At 41.3% G+C, this 24,890-nt stretch overlaps 1 protein-coding gene across 7 annotated transcripts in view; it reads right to left on the bottom strand.

Moving 5' to 3' along the window:
* Window positions 1–24,890, bottom strand: part of RBFOX1 (RNA binding fox-1 homolog 1) — a gene marked incomplete at both ends in the record, with an annotated part of 1,077,914 nt that overhangs the window by 598,395 nt on the left and 454,629 nt on the right. For 5 of the 7 annotated variants that reach the window (XR_013831497.1, XM_079944059.1, XM_079944062.1 and 2 more), the window contains 2 exons: window positions 14,103–14,144; window positions 16,570–17,418. Coding sequence is in view for 6 of the 7 variants with exons in the window: in XM_079944059.1 (XP_079800185.1) it covers window positions 14,103–14,144; window positions 16,570–16,647 (120 nt within the window). Of the gene's footprint in view, window positions 1–14,102; window positions 14,145–16,569; window positions 17,419–24,890 lie in introns of those variants that run through there. The other 2 variants (XM_079944057.1, XM_079944063.1) reach the window with 1 other exon arrangement.

Raw genomic sequence — 24,890 nt, 5'->3', positions numbered from 1 at the left:
TAGGTCTCTTGGAGCCTGGCCCTACACGTACATGGCTTAGCCTTCAGCCAAGGAAGTGGGGCGTGAGACTTCTGTCTCCTACACAGCTCTGCCCTCTCCAGTGTCCTGCTCCATGAATTTCAGCCACCTTGTCATTCCCAACTCTTGTTCTCTGTCTCTTTAGCTCAGGGAACTTTCTGCCCTCTACTTGGGCTCCACTTCCCTGAAGCTATGGCTGAGATATTTCCCCCAGGCCAAGGGCTGGGTCAAGCACGAGCTTCATCTCACATGTATCTATTCTCTTAAGGGTCAGAACTCTATGCTACCTAGAGCCCAATGTCTGAAAACTTGTATTTCATACATTTTGCCCAGTTTTAAAGTTATTACAGAAGAAATCATTGTTTCATGGCCAAAATCAGAGGATCCCCTCGTACACTATGATATCTAGTTCTAGGGCAGCTCTCTGGGTTATACGTTATCATTTGGGTGAAATTAGGTACTGGTCCTCATACTCCTTTCACTACATTAATAATAAAAAGTAATATTCAACTAGTATTTTCAAACATTTATTTAGTTCCTATTATGTTATAGGCATTACAGAACAGAGCAGTAAGCAAGATGAACTCCAGCGGATTACACATAAAGGTAGCAGGACTGTAGGAAAGAGAAACCGCAAATAAGTAAACAGATAAATACATTAGACAATTACAGATTATAGGTAAGTGTAAAGGAGGTGATAAGCATGGTGACCAAAAAAACAGTAAGAGTAGCATTAATTAAGCTTTTGAAGGGTCATCCTGTCCCAAAAGAGTAAATGGAATGTTGAGTGATCGTAATTAGTTGTCCAAACCAGGACTTTAGTGGGAAGGATGGAAGTACTTTTCATAATCACACCAGAACAACAGTTGTAACTGGGACTGTTCCAGGAAACCCAAAATATATATTCACCCTGAAAGGGAACAAGAACTGGAAAGCAGGTCAACTTCTTTGAAAGCTCTGGGGGTAATCTGGATGAGAAATCATGGTGGCCTCAAACTATGTTTGTGAAAATGGATTTGGAGAGGAAATGACAGATTTGAGAGACAGTATGCATCTCAAATCTAAAGGAGGTTGTAGAGGTGAGGAAGATGTAGGAGTCAAGAGTGACACCTTGGTTTTTTGGCCCCAGCAAATGAATCCAAATCTCTTACAAGGAGACAGAAGAAGCAAAAAAACCAGATCGATGGATATTTGTGGAAAAGAGAGATGATGAGTGTGGATTTGGGTATATTGAGTTTAAGCTGTTTAGGTAAATTTAAGTTGAAATAAACAGCAGTCTTTTGGTTATTAAAACCCAGAACTCAGGCAAGATTTCAAAGCTAGGGGAGGGGAGATATCCTTTAAAAGATCTGTCCCAGTCTCGGCATCTAGGATGAGGAATAACGTCCTCCTCTGAGCTCTCATAGCACCTCATTTCATACCTACCAAATAGCATTTGCTTCTGTCTTGCTTTATCATTACTTATGTCCACATTTCATACCTTCTAGAAGACTGCATAGCCCTTAAAGGCAGGATACCTACTTATTTTGCCTTAAACGTAAGACAGCTACTTTCCTGGTGGTGTATATAGCAGATGCTCAATAGAAGCTTTTAGAATAATGTCATTGCTCTATGATGCTAAAGAACCAACAGTTCTTAGAATGGCAGCTTTAGGGTAGCAGCAGAGAACCCAAGCTTGTGTAGAACCTATGGTGTGTTAAACCACATGGGACTTACATTTTCATGCTCAGGGTGAGGATGTGCCCATGAAGGGCTAGCCTGCTTATGAGGAGTTCATTTCTCTTAATGGCAAATGTAGCCAGAGGAAAATGTGACATGTACTAAAGACTTTCCAAATTCAGACCTGAGTCCTGCTCGCTGGTTCATGAACCCTCCCAACCACAGCCTTTTCAACTCTGTTTTTTGTTGACCTTAATCAATTTGGTGTCCGTAGAGTTAGGTTCCAATTTCCCAATCTGCACCACCTGAGTAGCTGAGGGGAGAAAACGGCTAAGTCTCAAATTTTTAGTTTGAGGCAACTTTGGGGAAATATTCTGAGCGTGATGCTCTTGGCTATTTAGAAAATTATGCTTCCTAGGGCTGTATTCCCAAATCACTTTATGCAAAGGGAGATGGCTCTACTTTAGAATATTTAGGAGCAAATAAGCAAAACCAGGTTAATCAAAACCACTTAAACTTTAACTCAGTTATCTTGAAAACCATCCTAGGTTTAATTCAGACATCTAAAACATGCCTTTGGCTTAAATGTGTCAAACCATAAATGCAATAAAGATCAAGGGTGTACAACCACCGAGAATAACACTGTAAAAATTGCCAAAAATATTTAATCTCTAAGTTATTCTCAGCAGTATACTCTGTGAGTGTTCATACCCATGTATGCATGCGCTGCATCTTAGACAGAGAAGCTTTCAGAAATCACGACTCCAAGCTTTCCTATCCAGGAAGCTTTCTATATTCTTAACCTCAACCTGTAAATTAGAAATCACAATGGAGCAAACTGTAGCAGCAAATGCTTTGGTCTCCTCATGTGCCAGAAGGACATTGTCCTGTCAAAATCAAGGGCCCCAATTACCCTGTCAGCTCAACGCAAGTTGCCCAACTGTTGGGAAATGTAATATGAATGAAAGACCAAGCTGCGGTTGCTTTAGAATCTACTCAGTAATCCAAGACTTCCTTCAAGAATAGCAGTGATGATCGCTTCTCGGCCTTTTGGCTAAGATCAAGTGAAGAATAGCAGTGACGTGTCTATCTGAGGTGTTGTACACTCAGGTAACACAGAAGGAGGCTAGGAGCCTAGGAAATAACCTTTGCCCTCCTGGAGAGTGCTTTTTTTCATATCTAATTTTAAATCACATATCAATAGGGCACAAAGATCAGAGGTACCCAAACACATCAGAATCAACTATACCATTTTGGGTTTGTTGAGTAGTAATGTCTTGGACCCTCACAGGACATGTGTATGAATCTGCCATGGTTCCCAGAACACAATGCCACAGCCTAGGTGACTTAAACACTAGAGATTCATTTTTTCACAGTTCTGGGGGCCAAGAGACTGAGATCAACGTGTCAGCCAGGTGGGTTTCTTCTGAGGCCTATTCTCTTGACTAGAAGATGGCCATCTTCTCCCTGTGTCTTCATATGGTCTTCCCTCTGTGTGTGTCTGTGTTCTAATCTCTTCTTCTCATAAGGACACAGGTCATATTGGATTAGGGCTCATCCATATGACCTCATTTTAACTCAATTACCTCTTTAAAGGCCCTGTCTCCAAATACTGTCACCTTCTGAGGAACTAGGGGTTGGGACTTCAACATATGAATTTGAGTGGACACGTCCATAATGACATGATAATTTAGTATCTCTAGGGTGAGGCTATGACATCAAAATGTTTTACCAACTAAGTTTGAGAAAAATGGCACTTTAAAAAAAATTTATTGGAGTATAGTTGATTTATAAAGTTGTCTTAGTTTCTGCTGTATAGCAAAGTGAATCAGTTATACATATACATATATCCACTCTTCTTTTTTCTGCATTATTTTACCATATAGGTCATTACAGAGTATTGAGTAGAGTTCCCTGTGCTATAGGTCTTTATTAGTTATCTATTTTATATATAGTAGTGTGTATATGTCAGTCCCAATCTCCCAACTTATCCCTCCCCCCAATAGCACTTTTAATTAATATTCTAGGTGGCCTTTGGAGTGTACTCTGAGACGCATTAACTAAGTGGCATGTGATGACCTCAGATCACCCTTTCTTTATCTGCAGGGATCTGGTTAACTCCTTGTGACTGAAAGAGAGAATATCTTACTTGTGCAGAGAAGGAAAGGGCTCTGACATGCCTCCCAGGCTCACGGTGACTCAACAGAATGAACAAATGTAGATAAAACATCTAGCCCTGTGTATGACATAAACCAGTAGTTTCCTGCCCTTGGCCTGCCAATTCCAAAAGGTAGTGCCGATCCACAGAGGCATCAGGGAAGCATTTTGAAAAACCATACAAGAGTTGGCTTTTAACAAATCTTTAACCAAACTCTTGGCTCTGCAGTTCTCCCAAGTTTAGCATATTTCCCCCATGTATGACTAAAGATTCTTTGATCACAGGCAGAAGGAATGAGATCTGACCAACTTTAGCAGAAAAAGAGATCAGCATAAGGATATGAGATAGCTCCAGGGAGGGCTGGATAAACAGCCTTAAATATAAAAAGAGGAACCAGTGTGGATCTAGAAGGCTAGCCCTAGGAATTGTCTCCTCACTCAGACTTCCCAGGATATCAGCACTGAAATGAATCAACTCCAGCTTGTTATCATATTTTTCCCCTATTGTTTATCACTGCATTCAGCATCTGGCATGGTTTAAATGAGCATGTTCCCCTAAAATTCATATACTGAAATCTTAATGCCCAATATGATCGTATTGGGAGGTGGGGCCTTTGGAAGAGGATTAGGTCATGAGGGTGGGGCCCCCATGAATGGAATTAGTGCCCTCATAAAAGAGACCCCAGAGAGATCCCTTGCTCCTTCCACTATGTGAGGATATAATGACAAGTCTACCCCTCACCAAATATGCTGGCACCCTGCCCTCGAACTTCCAGCCTCCACAATTTATGAGAAATAAATTTCTGTTGTTGATAAGCCACCCCGTCTATGGTATTTTGTTATAACAGCCTGAATGGACTAAGACCACATCAAAGTCTCAGGAGAGAGAATCCCATTGACCTGCCTTGGCCGTATCTACATCCCTTGGCTTGTTTATTGCCTCTCCAAGAATGAACACACGAGGGAAGATAACTAACCCCAAAAGGACAACAGAATGCTGCTCCCTGAGGGTAGGGATGTTTGCTGCCTACCAACAATAAACAAGCATGTGTCCACTACACCTGCTATGTACCTGCAAACATGCACAGTCTGAATAGGGGCTCTCTTGGGCCATGAAGGAGTGTAGGAGATCTTGATGTCTGAATGCAACTTGCCTCTTTCTGCCCCCAAGTTGAGGAAACTACACAATGCCTTATTTATCTGCTTCATGCCCCATTCCCCTTCCCTAGCAAGGCTTTTTTTTTTTTTTTTCCTTCTGGAATGGTATTTAGATCCCAGAAGAACACAGCAGGAGGATAAGTCCTCACTGAGGCATCAGTCATAGAAATGAGGAGTGCCGATGACAAATTGAAATGTCAGCATTATTAGCAGTTCTGCTTGGAAGCTGTTTGATACTAATTTAATGATAAAACAAGAAATAGGACAGATTTGCCCTGGAAAGGGGGATGCTGACTTGGGAAAATGGGCTAAAAATAAAGCAAGGGAAAGGGAGAATAAATATTAGGCCAAGTGTCCTAAATGCAATAACTTTGGAGTCTTCCCCAGAGGAAGCACTGAAATGCCTGGGGAGACGCAAAGGAGGACAGGTGGATTAGCATGCACGTGAGTTCCAGTATCCAGCATCTAAGATGTAGGGAGGGCTACCTGTACATCTCTTTATGTAACCGTGCTGCACGATGAAGTTGGGGGAATTAATATCTGTTAACTAGTTGGCTGGTTTCATGATCCATTCCCTTCAAGCTCATCCATTAATGGCCTTGTGAATGTTAGGCAACCCATGAGATCTGTAAGGAAGAGTGTGCAATGCAAGGTCTTGTGAAGACAACATTCTTTTAAACATTTTTTAATGTATTTATGAGTTTCTTATTTTAGTAGGAAAGCTGCCTTAGAGATTTTTCTGGTGGTCTGAGTTTCTGTTGATTCTGTAAGTAGAAAGCTAACTACTTTGGGATAAACTCCCTTTGGTTGGGGAAAATCACTAAGATGGGACCATTAGTTTTGTAAGATTAAAGGAGGCATCAATCTCTTTTTCTTTTTTCTTTTTCTTTTTGTCTTGTGTGTGTGCGCCCGAATGTACATGGTACCTGCAAAGAACTAGGCAGGGGTGTTGATGGCGAGTCCTCTAAGTACCATTCACAGTGGATTTCTGTTACTTCCTGAGTATTCAGCAAAGCTTTGCGAATGACCAAAGCCTGACTTTAGCAGAGTTTTTGTGATATTAACACAGAGGACAAGGTTCATGCCTCCAGAGAACTGGTTCTGAAGACAGAACGATCTAGACAAGTTACTAGATATTTCTTAAGAGAATGTTCTGGAGCAGCTGAACAACAGTCTGCAGAGACTAAGCCCCCTGATATATACGCGAACAATGTCACCTTCAATGTGGAGTTCCAGAACTTACTTGCTGGGGGATCCTGAGAAAAAGGATAAATTTGTTCTTCCGTTCTATACTGCTGGGTTGACACATAAAAATAAGCATAATTTTATTTTGTGTTTCAGGGCCTTATATCAGCTCTCTAAACTGTAGAAGCCATCTCACTTGGGAATAGGACAAGGTAGTTCATTGGAAGCCTCTGAAAGGAAGGAATCACTTTTAAAGTGATACGGAGGTTTCTTAAATCTTTCTCTTTAATGTAAAATATATTAATGTGCATTAATTTGTTGATCTTTGATGTGAGTCTAAGGCCTTTTCTTTGAGTGTTGATTGAAATTCCTCATCATCTTTCCCACACAAACTTCATCCACTTTTCACAGTCTCCAGTAGAAGTCAGCCAACTGTGGCCCAGGGGCCAAACGTGGCCCACCACTTGTTCTTATAAATAAAGTTTTATTAGAACACAGCCTTGCACATTCATTTTGTCTATGGCTGTTTAACTGCAACAAAGGCAACGTTGAACAGTTGAAGTAGAAACTACATGGCTGTGAAGCCTAAAATAGTCATTATCTGGCCCTTTACAGAAAAAGTTTGCCAACCTCTGATCTATACTATCAGTTTTGGTTTTGTTTAATGTAGAGGAAGAATTCCAAGATGTATCTGAAAGATTCTGAGTGCAGAATCTCTCCGGATTTCTGAGGGTTCTTTTTCTGCTAACATGTTACCATCCTCTCACTCACAGCTAATCCAAAAAATTTTTGAGCCTTGTTTTCACAGAATGTTTCCAAAGCATTAACTTAGTTTTCAGAGAAACAGCTCTTTTTCTTATTGTACTCATTTTTCACCAGTTTACATAATATTCCACTAAATAATGTAATTACAATAACAAGTGCAGCTGGCAGAAGCAGGTCTGGGAATAAATACAACTGACTCTTGGCAAGCAGACACCTTGACAAGTGAAGAGAAAGGTAAGTTTGCACAAAGCAGTCACTTCACAGGATGCACAGGCATCTGTCAATATGTTTTATAAAGGGACTGGATGGTGTGTGTTAATCTGGCAGGTTTGATAAGTGGAGGCCGATTAGGTAAATTTTTTCCATCCATGTCCCTTTACAAAGCATCTCTCATTTCAGGAATTTACCAGTTTCCCATGTACCAGTTTGTCATGGTTATTTGACAAATGCTCATCTTCTCCACGAGCCTGTAAGGTTTAGGAGAATGGGAACAGGGCAGGTTTTGGTATACCATTCTGTCTCCACTCCTTGGCACAGTGATCGGCATATGGTCTGTGATCAAAAAACACTTCTCAAATAAATAACCGAATGGAAGCAGGCACTCTTACAATGTGCCAGCCTAAAACTGTAATACAAAGACCATGAATCTTGTGAGGTCATATCAAGGCGTAGGGGGCTAACATTTCCTTCCCTGTTGTCCTAAGATCCATTGAGGAAGGGCTGGGCTTTAGCAGGGTCGGGGGAAGTGAGGCAGGGGAAAGGTAGCTCTGATTCTGATAGCTCACTTGCCCAGGTGGTTGGGAAGTTCCATTTTCAGATACCCAGATGAAGGCAATGGGTTTAAGCCAAGAGGATCATTAGCAATTTGCCTTCTGCAATCCATACCACTCTTGTATCTAGCAGAAACTTGCTTCTAACTGGCAAATTAAATATTGATAATACAGATCTGCTCTACAACGTCTTTCACAAGGCTGGCACCATAATTTCAGTGTTTCTAAAACTTCAGTCATTTGCATTCCAGTGTCATGTTTTTGTCATAACTGCAGGCAATCTGTAACATTATGTAGTTAATATTTATCTTTAAAGCAACTCATTTTTAACCTAAATAGATGTACTTGCCGAGGAAACTTCGTGTTGCCACTGCAAACGGAAGACCAGTATCAGTAGTCATAAGTTAATGGAAAAAAATTAATACCTAACATTGTTAAGAACCTTTTCTATACCAGACACCGTTCTAAGACACTAATGCACCTCATTTGCATTCATTATTTTAATCGTTGTTTGCTTGCACACACACATACACACACACAACTTATTAAATGCGTGCAGTTAGTATCTCCATTAAAAAGGGAGGAATTGGAGGCACAGAAGATTTAAGTAACGTGCACAAGTACTAAATTGCAGAGTCTAGATTTTTATCTCAGTAGGCCTAGCTCCAGGCCCCTACTTCTTAACTACTATATTTTGCAAACAGTGTTTTCAAAGTCTAAATAGATGCTTTGGCTGCTGCAGGCTTTAAGCCTGAGGCACGCTCCATTTCTGTTAAAAAGAGAGCTTAGAAATTGGTAGAGACTTGTTAAAGATACTTTCATTTAAACTGAGAGTTTCTCATTGACATAAAAAGGATTGGGAGAGAATTGAAAAGGGAATAACTTTCTAAGTGATTCACCCTTTCCTATTGACTTGATGTTCACCACCTGCAGGCTGTATCACACCGGTTAGGTGTCTTGCATTTTGGGAAACGCTGAGCTACAAGTGGGATATAGCACACCCATATTCCAGGATCCTTTGCTCAGCTCTGGTCTCCAAGTTTGGAGAGTATAGTGGACATCCTTGGGGATATTTTCTTGCTGGCAATGGCTCTCTTCCTCTGATTATCCAGTCCTCCCCCAATAGTTGGCCCTGGGTGACTAGGTTTATTTATACTGCTTCCCTTAACATAGCTGATTGGACCAGAGTGAGCAACTGACCCAGGGTTGGGCCCATCAGACTCCTTTTCCAGGGAATCTGTAATCAGGATTCATTAAGTTAGTCCCTCTTCCTGCTGGAATGAATGCAGCATAAATCTTAGGGGCTGGAAAGTGCCATGTGCATAAAGAAGGCAAAGAGAGCCTTTAAAAAGCAAAACAGAACAGGGTGGACACACAGGGATAAACAAAGAGAAAAGGTAGGAAAAGGCTGCCTGAGTTCCAACAGCTTTCAGATTCTAAGCTCCGGTCCTTGAGAGACCTGGTTGTGTGACTTTTCTGCTTAGGCTGGCCCAAGTCCGTCTCTATGATTTGCTAACCAAGTGAGAGGCAGTTTTCTTCCGAAGACACCACCACGCCATCAGCTAAGGAAACTGCCCTCTGAATTATTTTTTAGTGTGTGGGTAGGGGTGGGGACAGATAGACCCTGATTGTCTGTATTTTCTGGCCTGCTATTCCTAGTGGGAAGAGGAATGAGAACCACCGGGGAGAGTGCCATATCAACGACCGAGAACATTGCTGATGATGAGGCATACACTTTTTTGGGAACTACTTTATGGAAGTCATTTAATCCAATCAACAATCCTCTGAGAAAGTCTCGCCATTTTGCACATAGGGGAACCCAAGCCTTGAGAGACACAAACCTAAGCCCATAACCAGAGCTGCTAGACCACCCCTAACCACTCCTCACACTATGCTGCCTCTTACGGTATCCATCCGCCATATTACTGATAAGGATTTCGGTCCACAGACAGATTCTGAAACACCTGGGAGCCAAGCCTTTGCCTGCTTGGTAGTGCTCTGACAGTTTGTGAAACAGCCCCCAAATCCAACATCTGATAGCCACAGCACACAAGATCCCTTTGTAACCAAATATTTTATATGAATGCAAATAAAAGTGATCATTTGATCTCTTGCCCCATGACCATACAATCTTTCCAGCTGGGAGACTGATGAGGGAGACAGACAGGTACTCAGGTCATGTGATTTCTCTTAGTTGTTTATTTGTCCATTTGTTGGTTTCAGGTGCCGGACAGGTAAATGCTGATGGTGGGTTATGCTAACTGCACAGCTGGCACTGTTGGCAGCAACCTTGGGACAAGCTGGTAAATGCAGCCCATAGTGTCAGGAGCACTTCTAACGTACAGATTTCATGGTGAGCTCTTGTGGACCACCTCCCCAAGGGAATCTAGCAACATTTTGAAATATAAGCTAGGAGAAGGCTTAGCCTATTCTAGACTGACAAAATTTAGGATGGAGGAATGAACAGGTTTTCCATTCTGTCGTTTGCTCATTGGCAACATGAGTAATTCCAATAGTCTTCTGAGAAGGGTGAGTCATCATTAGGAGTGACTGGCTGGTGCCCTTCTCTTGGGACGAGTGGGGGCCAGAAAGCTCATGGACAGTGGTATCTCTGGGGCTGAGCCATGTCCTAGAGTGAAGTCTTCTGTCTGCTGCTGACACCTGATGCTAAGGGAAAATTAGCAAAAATGGCATCCAGGATGGTTCCAAAGAACATAAGGCAAAATACAAAGAGCGTGCCAAGCTGGATAGAAAAGTCGGTTAGGATGGGGAGAGGTGATCCCTGAGAAACGAAGTGGGCAGAGAAAGCATCTATTTCAGATTCCACCAGCCAGAGCTGAGGCACTTGCTGAGGCTGTATATGTAGTTCCTGCAGTCTTATATGCGGATGAAAGGGAGCAATTAAAGGAGTTGACAGGAAACCAACACCATGAGTGACACAAAGGACCCATGTGGATTCCTTTCATGGCCGACTCTATTGGGAAACTCCACCAAAGACATTCTCCTTTTCCTCCTGTTTAAGCAAATCCTATTTTCTTGCAGTGACCATGTACCTGTCCCTGGGGATGGATCATGGTTGCTGTGGCCAATAACTAAGATCCCAGGTCACTCTGGTAGTGATTGGTGTATAGATTGGTCAATGAGATGAAAGAGAATGTCTGCAGAGAAGGCTTCTGGGAATGATTTTCCTCCAATCAAACGCAAAAGCTCTGAGAAAAATGCTCCTCTTCCCTTTCCCTCCTGATTAGAATGTTGTCTTGAGAACAAGTGATGCTTCTTCTTCCTCTTGGAAGAAGGAAAGAAAGGCCAAGACAGGCACAAAGATTCCAAACCACTGCCTGATACCCCAAACCCACTGAATCAACCCTGAAACTAGGAGGTGATCAAATATTTTTAGCTTTTAAATAATGCTTAGCTTTCCTATAACTTGTAGACAGTAACATTCTAACTGAAAAAAAAAAACTGATATAATTTTCAAAGTGTTTCTCAGGGTGTGTTCTGCATCCCCAAATGTTCTGTGATCAAATGAGTTTGCAAAAAATTGTGTATTACTGCCATCTCTCTGTTTTTCACTTTTGTGTATTAAAGGTTCTGAGAAGTACTGCAATTGAATAAGTTTGACTTTCTTTAACATTGCATTTCCTAAAATGAACTAGGCAGAGAATATTTTTAAGACTTTGTAATATCTTTTAGAATAAGTACCTCACAGAGTCCATTTTGGAAAAATTAATTTAGAATTTGTGAGAAAAAGAAGGAGAGCAGAGGAGAGGGTTTTGGATGTGCCAAGCCCTACACGTGTCCACACGCATAAAACATGGATGAGCAGCTCTATCTTTCTGCATTATCTGCTGTTTCCAGGAGGCCAAGAAAAAGGGGTACATTGTAATGCCATCCACTTGTCTCCCTGAAATCTGACAACATAACAGAATGTGAGGGAATATAAACTTGGCAACATGGTCGTGGTCCAATCATCCTGGAGAGCAAATCTGGAAATGCAGTCTGCTGTATTTAAAACATGTTTTAAGAAGTGTGGCTGGCAGGTGGACACTCTTCAACGATGTTGGTAAGTAAACAACTATCTAATTTTCTCCCACTGTCTCTTTTTCTAAGGAAAAAAAAATAGTGCATTTCATTGAAATAGGCAGGTATTTCAGATGAGAACCGGGTTTCTTTGGGAACCCCCCAAAACTATGTCTCCCTAAAAAAAAAATAAAGCCATCACCTTCATCAAGGAAGTTTTCTTCTCAGGTAGTAGGAGGGCAGAGAATAAACACAAGACAGGAATAAAAGGAGGGGAGGGACCGGGTAGGGAGGAAAAGAAAGAGAAAGAAAACAGAAAAGGAGAAGATGGTGAAAATATCCATAGGTGAGACACAGCTGTCAAAGATGAGCCAGAGTCTAATAATGTTAGGTGTCTCCCAGGAGGGAACTGGATGCCTAAGATTCAAATAGGAAGGGGAATCTTCACTGCATTCCCTTGGGCATCATTTAAATTTCGAACCACATAAATGTGTATTGCATCGATTGAAATGTATCTATCGATTCAAAACATAAATTACTTTAAAATGTAAAAACAGGCTACAACAGCAACAACAAAGCTACAGTCCATGATATTAGGGATGGTCTTATACGGACTATTGAAGCCCCACGTTAAACTATATGACCCATCGTATCAAATCACGTTAAACTATATGACCCATCGTATCAAATCACAGTTTGAATTTACTTAACAGAGTGGGGGGGGGTCCATTCTCGTTCCTAAACCACACCCCTGTTGACAATGTCCCCATCAGTGTGAAATAATAAACCCCTCAGACTGCACACAAGCACTTCATTACCTCCCGTGTCCTTAATTTGCCAGGCGAGTCTCATTTGCCGAAGAGATTTCAATTTTATCTTAATTCTGAGGAATGTATCAGGGCCTTCCGGAGACAAGCAGCACACATTCCTCTTTATCTAGCTCTGACCTAGTTCTGGCCACATCGTCCCCATCCAAACAGGAAGAGAAATCTGAAGTTGCAATACATTATTTACTAGGATGAACCAGTAATTCAGACCGAGGGAAAAGCAATAAGAGACCTCAGGAAAGCTTAAAACATCTTGAAGGCTATTTCATGAAGGAGTCACAACTAATGCAGGCACAGGTACTTAGGAGTGAAGTGGGGAGAGATGAGAGAGGGCCGTGCTGGGATACCACATACAATACATATGCATAAACGAAGAAGGAAGCCTCAACCCACTAGTTCTCGGTTCCGCACAACTAGATTTTGTTGTTTGTTTTACATAAGGATTTAACACACCTGATGCCAAAAGCCATTGGAAAATGGAAATAATCTGCAAATCACTGTCATCTCGAGACTGGCATGAAGTAAAGGCTCTGAAAAGTTTGCATAAATGATATTAGAAACGTTTAATAAACTATGCGGATGTATTAAATCTCTTTGAGCACAAGGGTCCCTCAACCCCAAACCTGACTGTTATGATTTTAAAAGTAGCAGAATCCTTTAGTTTTTTATAACAACATGGAGACACGACTATAAGGCACCCTGTCCGGTAAAAATTGCCAATTTCCATCAGTGACATTAAAGGCAGGCCAGTTATGACTTCACATTTATCCATCCAAAACATGATGCTTTTTAAAAAAAATACAAATGGCGGCGGCGGCAGGGAGGCAATCCAGATATTTCTTAAAATACCATATCCATGCCAAGAAGGATCTCAACCAACCGTGACACCTTCACAGCAGAATGAAGCCACCAAGCTGCAGTTATAAGCAAACGGTTCTCTCCTCATCTAGGCAACACTGTTTACATCTAATGTACTTCAGCACTGAGAGAGTTTTGTTTTTAGGAAGGTAAATAACACGTGCGGTTTATTCTGTCTCCTTATTCTGTCTCCTTCCCCTAGATACACAAACGCCACTAAAACTAAGAGGTCTGTGAAGGACTCAAATTCTCCTAGAAAATGCCCTTGACTTACTAGTGGATCACCCAACCCAGTTAACAGCAAGAGAGCATTTGAGCCACTCAGCAGAGACTGGTACTCACATTAAAAAAGCAGCAAGGCATCCTTCTCACCTTTGTTATTACTTAGACCTCGTGTCGTACATAAAAAGAGTACAATGATGTCAAACAACTTCCAGAAGAGAAGTATTTATTGCTGAATCTAAATCAAAAAATCCATATCTACTATAATGGCACTTCAAAAGAAGATATACTGTATTTACCAGCTCAATCAATACTAAATTAGCTGGAATAAATATTTTCAACTCAACCAGTCTTAAGATGAAGCCCGCTATTTAGAACCCTGCGTCTGGGGAGAGACAGGGAAATTTTTGCTTATCACACAGAAATGAGAACCAGGAAGTATTTTACAAGCAGACACACCTACCCTTAGCTGCTCTCTTTCACAATTCATCTGTTGTCTTGAAACCTACAAAGAAAAGAAAAAGAGGCGGGGGAAGTCAGAAGGTTCTGCATGAAAACAGCATGAAAGAAAATGGAAAATTACTTCTAATCACTTGGCTCAAAGCAGACCCAGAATTAATTAATTATGTATTTAATGTTTTCTTTAGGTCCAAATAGCCTCTGCTTCTCTTGGAGTTTCAACTGTGTGATCTAGAAACACAACTAAGATGAGCCAGAGTCTGGAAGGTGGGTGAGGAGGGGATGCAGTAGAGGGTGTGGGAGGTAAAAGCTGCCCAGGGGGAAGGCTTCCCTCTTGCCCTGTCTAACAGGTGCAGGCATTCTTCCCAGAAGGCCCACTCAAAATAGTTAAGAATAAACACTGGACATTACACAGCATCTTCGCCAATGCTAGCGTCCAACAGTATCACCTACACGCCTTGGCAAATGCGTTGCATTGTATGGTCCAGTTCTAATCAGATAGCAGTATGCCTCCATAGGACTGTGTTGGGGAGAATTCTCAGGTCAGTGCTCATATCAGAGAAAGAAACTCTGATCAAGTTGTGATATCTCCCACAAGCTCAAAAAGAAAAATAGATTAGTGATACTTATGCCATGCATTGATTATCCTCGCCCTATCAAAATGTGCTTCTTAAAATCAAGGATGAGTCTTTAGAATGACCATATAATTTACTGTCCGAACAGGAAAAAAAAATATGTGAGTTAAAGGAGTGGGTGGGATAGTAGGAATGATTACACCGGGCACAGCAGATGCAAAGTGGGAGTGACAAGGCAAACTGGGACCTGTGGTCACTCTACCTCCAGGAGGACTAGCTGACTCCACCTTCAACTCAAACAGCTAAGCCAAAATGAAATTTAGGTCTGCATTCACAACTTATTCTGTGTATTTCTAGCATTTTTTTCACCAATGAGGTAACCCCTGACTCCTAGCACCTGACAAATATATTGCGAGTTTTTGAAACTTACACTAAAGGAGAAGGCTGAAGAACTGACTTTTGATGTATATTTTATGTATTTTATACTGAAGGTTTCTTTTTTACTTTCTCTAAAACAAAAATAGGTATCATTATTTAGGATACAACGGAGCCCCAAATCTATAAATCTGTGCTTTGCTGTGCCCTTTAATCCAGAAATATCACCTCTAAGAATAGCTCTTAAGAAAAGAAACAGAGTTAAACACAAATGTTTATTTATGTATCAATTAACTGCAACATTATTTATTTAAAAACTATAAATATTACAATGTATAATAATAGAAAAATTAAAAGTAAATTATAGTACATTGATTGGATGGCAAAATGTGCAGCATTTAGAACCATTGTCTTGAAAAACAGAAATGGGAAATGCTTAAAAGGCACTATTTAGTCTCTAATAAAAGTAACTACAAAAGTGCACAAATGTTATGATTCTGATTTTGTGTTAAAAATACAGTGAAATTGGGGCTTCCCTGGTGGCGCAGTGGTTGAGAATCTGCCTGCTAATGCAGGAGACACGGGTTCGCGCTCTGGTCTGGGAAGATCCTACATGCCGCGGAGCAACTAGGCCCGTGAGCCACAACTACTGAGCCTGCGCGTCTGGAGCCTGTGCTCAGCAACAAGAGAGGCCGCGATAGTGAGAGGCCCACGCATCGCGATGAAGAGTGGGCCCTGCTTGCCACAACTAGAGAAAGCCCTCGCACAGAAACGAAGACCCAGCACTGCCCAAAATAAATAATTAAATTTTAAAAAATATATACAGTGAAATTGATCATTAAAGAAAAGGAAGAAAGATAAAAGAAAAGAAAGAGGAAAGGACTGGGAGGAGATATTCCAAAATATTAAAAAGGAAATGGGTACAATTCTATATATATACAAAACACACACACACATACACACACACACACGGAAGTGAGTTATACACTTCAAATAGGTGGCTTTATGGTATGTGAAGTGTATATGGTACGTAGACTTTATATCTCCATAAACTGTTAAAAAAATAAAGTGGGAATAGGCTTCCGGGAAGATGGCGGAAGAAGCGGAGATCACCTTCCTCCCCACAGATACACCAGAAATACATCTACACGTGGAACAACTCCTACAGAACACCTACTGAACGCTGGCAGAACACCTCAGACCTCCCAAAAGGCAAGAAACCCCCCACGTACCTGGGTAGGGCAAAAGAAAAAAGAATAAACAGAGACAAAAGGATACGGACGGGACCTGCACCAGTGGGAGGGAGCTGTGAAGGAGGAAAACTGTCCACACACTAGGAAGCCCCTTCGCGGGCGGAGACTGCGGGTGGCGGAGGTGGGGAGCTTCGGAGCCACAGAGGAGAGCGTGGCAACCACAGAGGAGAGCGTGGCAACAGGGGTGGGGAGGGCAAAGGGGAGAGATTCCCACACAGAGAATTAGGGCCGACCGGCACTCACCAGGCCGAGAGGCTTGTCTGCTCACCTGCCGGGGCGGGCGGGGCTGGGAGCTGAGGCTCGGGCTTCTGTCGGAGCGCAGGGAGAGGGCTGGGCTTGGCGGCATGAACACAGCCTGCAGGGGGTTGGTGAGCCACGGCTGGCCGGGAGGGAGTCCGGGAAAAGGTCTAGAGCTGCTGAAGAAGCAAGAGACTTTTTCTTCCCTCTTTGTTTCCTGGTGCGCGAGGAGAGGGGATTAAGAGCGCTGCTTAAAAGGAGCTCCAGAGACGGGGGCGAGCCGCGGCTAAAAGCGCGGGCCCCAGAGACCGGCATGAGACGCTAAGGCCGCTTCTGCCGCCACCAAGAAGCCTGTGTGCGAGCACAGGTCACTATCCACACCCCCCTTCCGGGGAGCCTGTGCAGCCCGCCATTGCCGGGGTCCCGGGATCCAGGTACAAGTCCCCCGGGAGAACGCACGGCGCGCCTCGGGCTGGTGCAACGTCACGCGGCGGCGCGCCTCGGGCTGCTGCAACGTCACGCGGCGCGCCTCGGGCTGCTGCAACGTCACGCAGCGCGCCTCGGGCTGGTGCAACGTCACTCCGGCCTTCGCCGCCGCAGGCCCGCCCCGCACTGCATGCCCCTCCCTCCCCGCAGCCTGAGTGAGCCAGAGCCCCCGAATCAGCGGCTCCTTTAACCCCGTCCTGTCTGAGCGAAGAACAGACGCCCTCCGGCGACCTACACTCAGAGGTGGGGCCAAATCCAAAGCTGAGCCCCTGGTAGCTGTGAGAACAAAGAATAGAAAGGGAAATCTCTCCCAGCAGCCTCAGAAGCAGCGGATTAAAGCTCCACAATCAACTGGATGTACCCTGCATCTGTGGAATACCTGAATATACAACGAATCATCCCAAATTGAAGAGGTGGACTTGAGAGCAAGATTTATGATTTTTTCCCCTTTTCCTCTTTTTGTGAGTGTGTATGTGTATGCTTCTGTGTGAGATTTTGTCTGTATAGATTTGCTTCCACCATTTGTCCTAGGGTTCTATCCGTCCGTTTTTTTTTTGTTTGTTTGTTTTTAAAACTTTTTTTTTCTTTTTCTCTTAATAATTGGTTTTTATTTTAATAACTTTATTATATTTTATATTACTTTACTGTATTGTATTTTATCTTCTTTCTTTTTTCCTTCCTTCCCTCCTTCCTTCCTCCCTCCCTCCCTCCCTCCTTTCCTTCTTTCTTTCTACTTCTACTAATTCTTTCTTTCTACTTTTTCTCCCTTTTATTCTGAGCCGTGTGGATGAAAGGCTCTTGGTGCTGCAGCTAGGAGTCAGTGCTGGGCCTCTGAGGTGGGAGAGCCAACTTCAGCACACTGGTCCACAAGAGACCTCCCAGCTCCACATAATATCAAATGGCGAAAATCTCCCAGAGATCTCCATCTCAACACCAGCACCCAGCTTCACTCAACAACCAGCAAGCTACAGTGCTGGACATCCTATGCCAAACAACTAGCAAGACAGGAACACAACCCCACCCATTAGCAGAGAGGCTGCCTAAAATCATAATAAGTCCACAGACACCCCAAAACACACCACCAGATGTGGACCTGCCCACTAGAAAGACAAGATCCAGCCTCATCCACCAGAACACAGGCACTACACAACCCACTGAACCAACCTTAGCCACTGGGGACAGACACCAAAAACAACGGGAACTACGAACCTGCAGCCTGCAAAAAGGAGACCCCAAACACAGTAAGATAAGCAAAATGAGAAGACAGAAAAACACACAGCAGATGAAGGAGCAAGATAAAAACCCACCAGACCTAACAAATGAAGAGGAAATCGGCAGTCTACCTGAAAAAGAATTCAGAATAATGATAGTAAAGATGATCCAAAATCTTGGAAATAGAATGGACAAAATGCAAGAAACATTTAACCAGGACCTAGAAGAACTAAAGAGCAAACAAACAATGATGAACAACACAATAAATGAAATTAAAAATTCTCTAGAAGGGATCAATAGCAGAATAACTGAGGCAGAAGAACGGATAAGTGACCTGGAAGATAAAATAGTGGAAATAACTACTGCAGAGCAGAATAAAGAAAAAAATAATGAAAAGAACTGAGGACAGTCTCAGAGACCTCTGGGACAACATTAAATGCACCAACATTCAAATTATAGGGGTTCCAGAAGAAGAGAAAAAGAAAGGGACTGAGAAAATATTTGAAGAGGTTATAGTTGAAAACTTCCCTAATATGGGAAAGGAAATAGTTAATCAAGTCCAGGAAGCACAGAGAGTCCCATACAGGATAAATCCAAGGAGAAATACTCCAAGACACATATTAATCAAACTGTCAAAAATTAAATACAAAGAAAATATATTAAAAGCAGCAAGGGAAAAACAACAAGTAACACACAAGGGAATCCCCATAAGGTTAACAGCTGATCTTTCAGCAGAAACTCTGCAAGCCAGAAGGGACTGGCAGGACATATTTAAAGTGATGAACAAGAAAAACCTGCAACCAAGATTACCCAGCAAGGATCTCATTCAGATTTGATGGAGAAATTAAAACCTTTACAGACAAGCAAAAGCTGAGAGAGTTCAGCACCACCAGACCAGCTTTATGACAAATGCTAAAGGATCTTCTCTAGGCAAGAAACACAAGAGAAGGAAAAGACCTACAATAACGAACCCAAAATAATTAAGAAAATGGTAATAGGAACATACATGTCGATAATTACCTTAAATGTAAATGGACTAAATGCTCCCACCAAAAGACACAGATTGGCTGAATGGATACAAAAACAAGACCCATATATTTGCTGTCTACAAGAGACCCACTTCAGACCTAGAGACACATACAGACTGAAAGTAAGGGGATGGAAAAAGATATTTCATGCAAATGGAAACCAAAAGAAAGCTGGAGTAGCAATTCTCATATCACACAAAATAGACTTTAAAATAAAGACTATTAGAAGAGACAAAGAAGGACACTACATAATGATCAAGGGATCGATCCAAGAAGAAGATATAACAATTGTAAATATTTATGCACCCAACATAGGAGCACCTCAATACATAAGGCAAATACTAACAGCCATAAAAGGGGAAATTGACAGTAACACATCCATAGTAGGGGACTTTAACACCCCACTTCCACCAATGAACAGATCATCCAAAATGAAAATAAATAAGGAAACACAAGCTTTAAATGATACATTAAACAAGATGGACTTAATTGATATTTATAGGACATGCCATCCATAAACAACAGAATACACATTTTTCTCAAGTGCTCATGGAACATTCTCCAGGATAGATCATATCTTGGGTCACAAATCAAGCCTTGGTAAATTTAAGAAAATTGAAATTGTATCAAGTATCTTTTCCGACCATAATGCTATGAGACTAGATATCAATTACAGGAAAAGATCTGTAAAAAATACAAACACATGGAGGCTAAACAATACACTACTTAATAACGAACTGATCACTGAAGAAATCAAAGAGGAAATCAAAAAATACCTAGAAACAAATGACAATGGAGACACGACGACCCAAAATCTATGGGATGCAGCAAAAGCAGTTCTAAAAGGGAAGTTTATAGCAATACAATCCTACCTTAAGAAACAGGAAACATCTCGAATAAACAACCTAACCTTGCACCTAAAGCAATTAGAGAAAGAAGAACAAAAAACCCCAAAGTTAGCAGAAGGAAAGAAATCATAAAAATCAGATCAGAAATAAATGAAAAAGAAATGAAGGAAACGATAGCAAAGATCAGTAAAACTAAAAGCTGGTTCTTTGAGAAGATAAACAAAATTGATAAACCATTAGCCAGACTCATCAAGAAAAAAAGGGAGAAGACTCAAATCAATAGAATTAGAAATGAAAAAGAGAAGTAACAATTGACACTGCAGAAATACAAAAGATCATGAGAGATTACTACAAGCAACTCTATGCCAATAAAATGGACAACCTGGAAGAAATGGACAAACTCTTAGAAATGCACAACCTGCCAAGACTGAATCAGGAAGAAATAGAAAATATGAACAGACCAATCACAAGCACTGAAATTGAAACTGTGATTAAAAATCTTCCAACAAACAAAAGCCCAGGACCAGATGGCTTCACAGGCAAATTCTATCAAACATTTAGAGAAGAGCTAACACTATCCTTCTCAAACTCTTCCAAAATATAGCAAAGGGAGGAACACTCCCAAACTTATTCTACAAGGCCACCATCACCCTGATACCAAAACCAGACAAGGATGTCACAAAGAAAGAAAACTACAGGCCAATATCACTGATGAACATAGATGCAAAAATCCTCAACAAAATACTAGCAAACAGAATCCAACAGCACATTAAAAGGATCGTACACCATGATCAACTGGGGTTTACTCCAGGAATGCAAGGATTCTGCAATATACGCAAATCAATCAACGTGATACACCATATTAACAAATTGAAGGAGAAAAACCATATGATCATCTCAATAGATGCAGAGAAAGCTTTTGACAAAATTCAACACCCATTTATAATGAAAACCCTGCAGAAAGTAGGCATAGAGGGAACTTTCCTGAACATAATAAAGGCCATATATGACAAACCCACAGCCAACATCGTCCTCAATAGTGAAAAACTGAAAGCATTTCCACTAAGATCAGGAACAAGACAAGGTTGCCCACTCTCACCACTCTTATTCAACATAGTTTTGGAAGTTTTAGCCACAGCAATCAGAGAAGAAAAGGAAATAAAAGGAATCCAAATTGGAAAAGAGGAAGTAAAGCTGTCACTGTTTGCAGATGACATGATACTATACATAGAGAATCCTAAAGATGCTACCAGAAAACTACTAGAGCTAATCAATGAATTTGGTAAAGTAGCAGGATACAAAATTAATGCACAGAAATCTCTGGCATTCCTATACACTAATGATGAAAAATCTGAAAGTGAAATCAAGAAAACACTCCCATTTACCATTGCAACAAAAAGAATAAAATATCTAGGAATAAACCTACCTAAGGAGACAAAAGACCTGTATGCAGAAAATTATAAGACACTGATGAAAGAAACTAAACATGATACAAATAGATGGAGAGATATACCATGTTCTTGGATTGGAAGAATCAACACTGTGAGAATGACTATACTACCCAAAGCAATCTACAGATTCAGTGCAATCCCTATCAAACTACCAATGGCATTTTTAACAGAACTAGAACAAAAAATTTCACAATTCGTATGGAAACACAAAAGACCCCGAATAGCCAAAGCAATCTTGAGAACGAAAAATGGAGCTGGAGGAATCAGGCTCCCTGACTTCAGACTATACTACAAAGCTACAGTAATCAAGACAGTATGATACTGGCACAAAAACAGAAAGATAGATCAATGGAACAGGATAGAAAGCCCGGAGATAAACCCATGCACATATTGTCACCTTTATCTTTGATAAAGGAGGCAGGAATGTACAGTGTAGAAAGGAGGGCCTCTTCAGTAAGTGGTGCTGGGAAAACTGGACAGATACATGTAAAAGTATGAGATTAGATCACTCCCTAACACCATACACAAAAATAAGCTCAAAATGGATTAAAGACCTAAATGTAAGGCCAGAAACTATCAAACTCTTAGAGGAAAACATAGGCAGAGCACTGTATGACATAAATCACAGCAAGATCCTTTTGACCCACCTCCTAGAGAAATGGAAATAAAAATAAACAAATGGGACCTAATGAAACTTCAAAGCTTTTGCACAGCAAAGAAAACCATAAACAAGACAACCCTCAGAATGGGAGAAAATATTTGCAAATGAAGCAACTGACAAAGGATGAATCTCCAAAATTTTTAAGCAGCTCATGCAGCTGAATAACAAAAAAACAAACAACCCAATCCAAAAATGGGCAGAAGACATAAACAGACATTTCTCCAAAGAAGATATACAGACTGCCAACAAACACATGAAAGAATGCTCAACATCACTAATCATTAGAGAAATGCAAATCAAAACTACAATGAGATATCATCTCACACCAGTCAGAATGGCCATCATCATAAAATCTAGAAACAATAAATGCTGGAGCGGGTGTGGAGAAAAGGGAACCCTCTTGCACTGTTGGTGGGAATGTAAATTGATACAGCCACTGTGGAGAACAGTATGGAGGTTCCTTAAAATACTACAAATAGAACTACCATATGACCCAGCAATCCCACTACTGGGCATATACCCTGAGAAAACCATAATTCAAAAAGAGTCATGTACCAAAATGTTCATTGCAGCTCTATTTACAATAGCCCAGAGATGGAAACAACCTAAGTGTCCATCATCGGATGATTGGATAAAGAAGACGTGGCACATATATACAATGGAATATTACCCAGCCATAAAAAGAAACGAAATTGAGCTATTTTTAATGAGGTGGATAGACCTAGAGTCTGTCATACAGAGTGAAGTAAGTCAGAAAGAGAGAAACAAATACCGTATGCTAACACATATATATGGAATTTAAGAAAAAAAAATGTCATGAAGAACCTAGGGGTAAGACAGGAATAAAGACACAGACCTACTAGAGAATGGACTTGAGGATATGGGGAGGAGGAAGGGTAAGCTGTGACAAAGCGAGAGTGAGGCATGGACATATATACACTACCAAACGTAAGGTAGATAGCTAGTGGGAAGCAGCCGCATAGCACAGGGAGATCAGCTCGGAGCTTTGTGACCGCCTGGAGGGGTGGGATAGGGAGGGTGGGAGGGAGGGAGACGCAAGAGGGAAGAGATATGGGAACATATGTATATGTATAACTGATTCACTTTGTTATTAAGCAGAAACTAACACACCATTGTAAAGCAATTATACTCCAATAAAGATGTAAAAATAAATAAATAAATAAAAAATAAAGTGGGGCAAATCCATAGAGACAGAAAGCAGTTTAGTGGTTGCGAGGGGATTTGGGGAAGGGCCAAAGGGGAGTGAGTGAGTGCTTTGTGGGTTTGGAGTTTTTAGATTTGGGGTGACAAGAAAGTTCTGAAACTAGACAGTGATAGTTGCACAATATTGTGCATGTATTTAATGCCCTTACTCTGTACACTCAAGTGGCTAAAATGGGAACTTTATAGTCAAGTAAACCAGGCGGGTGATGAGGTCCTGGTTCCAGGTAAGATGGAGTAAGCATACTTCACTCTGTCTCCCCCGCGCAGTGCAACTATAAAATCTAGATAAGAAGGAAATCTTGCCATTTGCAACACAGTGGATGGACATTGCGAGTAGTATGCCATATGAAATAATTCAGGCAGAGAAAGACAAATACTGTATGATTTCACTTGTATGATTTCACTTATATATGGAATCTAAAAAACAAAACAAAAAAGGAAACAAAACAAAGCTCATAGATACAGAGAACATATTGGTGGTTATCAGAGGGGGACTGGATTGGGGTGGGTGGAAAAAATGGGTGAAGTGGGGTAAATTGTAATGTGACAGATGGTAACTAGATACAGTATGTTGATTATTTTGTAGTGTATACAATAATCAAATAACTATGTTTTACACCTGAAACTAATATAATGTTGTTCACCAATTTTACCTCAATAAAAAGTAAAATGTTGAAAAAAAAATCTAGATAGAATGCATGACACAACTATGAAGGGTCTCTGAAAATTAAATAGTAGCAGGTGGAGCAGAGAAGCAGACCGGAATACTGGATAAGCGGTGAGTTCCTCCCCCTTCTCTCGTCAGTATCCCCTGGCATGGATTCACAGCAGCCTAGAGCCCAGAACTGGGCACCCACACAGAGACACAGAGAGACGCCCAACAGTCTGAGAGTGGAAAACCTCCTCTATGATCTGAGAAGCTGTGGTCCCAGGAGATGGGGCAACCCTCTGTTAATTTTTTTCTTTCCTCTTGCTGCTTGGCCCCAAATTGTAGGCTCAGTAGCAGAAACATATGAACAGGGTTAAAAAGCACCAGCTTTCTGGCTGGTGGACCAAAAAGGGAGCCCTAGGAAACCAAATCCAAAACAAAACAAAAAATTTGAGATTTCTAGAGAGGAAAGAGTTTGGGAAAATGACTTCATGCACTACTTTCATGAACTCTGGACACACCCCTGAACTTAGATGTGTGTGCATGTGACCCTAAATAGGTACCATAGACTTTGAGAACTGAACTGAATAGACTACTGCTCAGGTTCCAGACTGGCTACTGGGATGCACACATATGAGATCCAAAGCAAAGGCTTTGAAAGCAGAACTGATACTGGAAACAAAACCATAGAAGGAAGGTAGAAACTTTCAGCCTAAATCCAACTGGGTTGATTGCCTGGTAAAGCAAAAGTATCAACCATTTCCATAGGATTTAAACAAGACCCAGAGGGACT

This window comes from Stenella coeruleoalba, assembly GCF_951394435.1.
Source record: "Stenella coeruleoalba genome assembly, chromosome: 15".
Classification (NCBI taxonomy): Eukaryota; Metazoa; Chordata; class Mammalia; order Artiodactyla; family Delphinidae; genus Stenella; species Stenella coeruleoalba.
The sequence above is the reverse complement of the archived record's forward strand: the minus strand, read 5'-3'. Positions and strand labels throughout refer to the sequence as shown.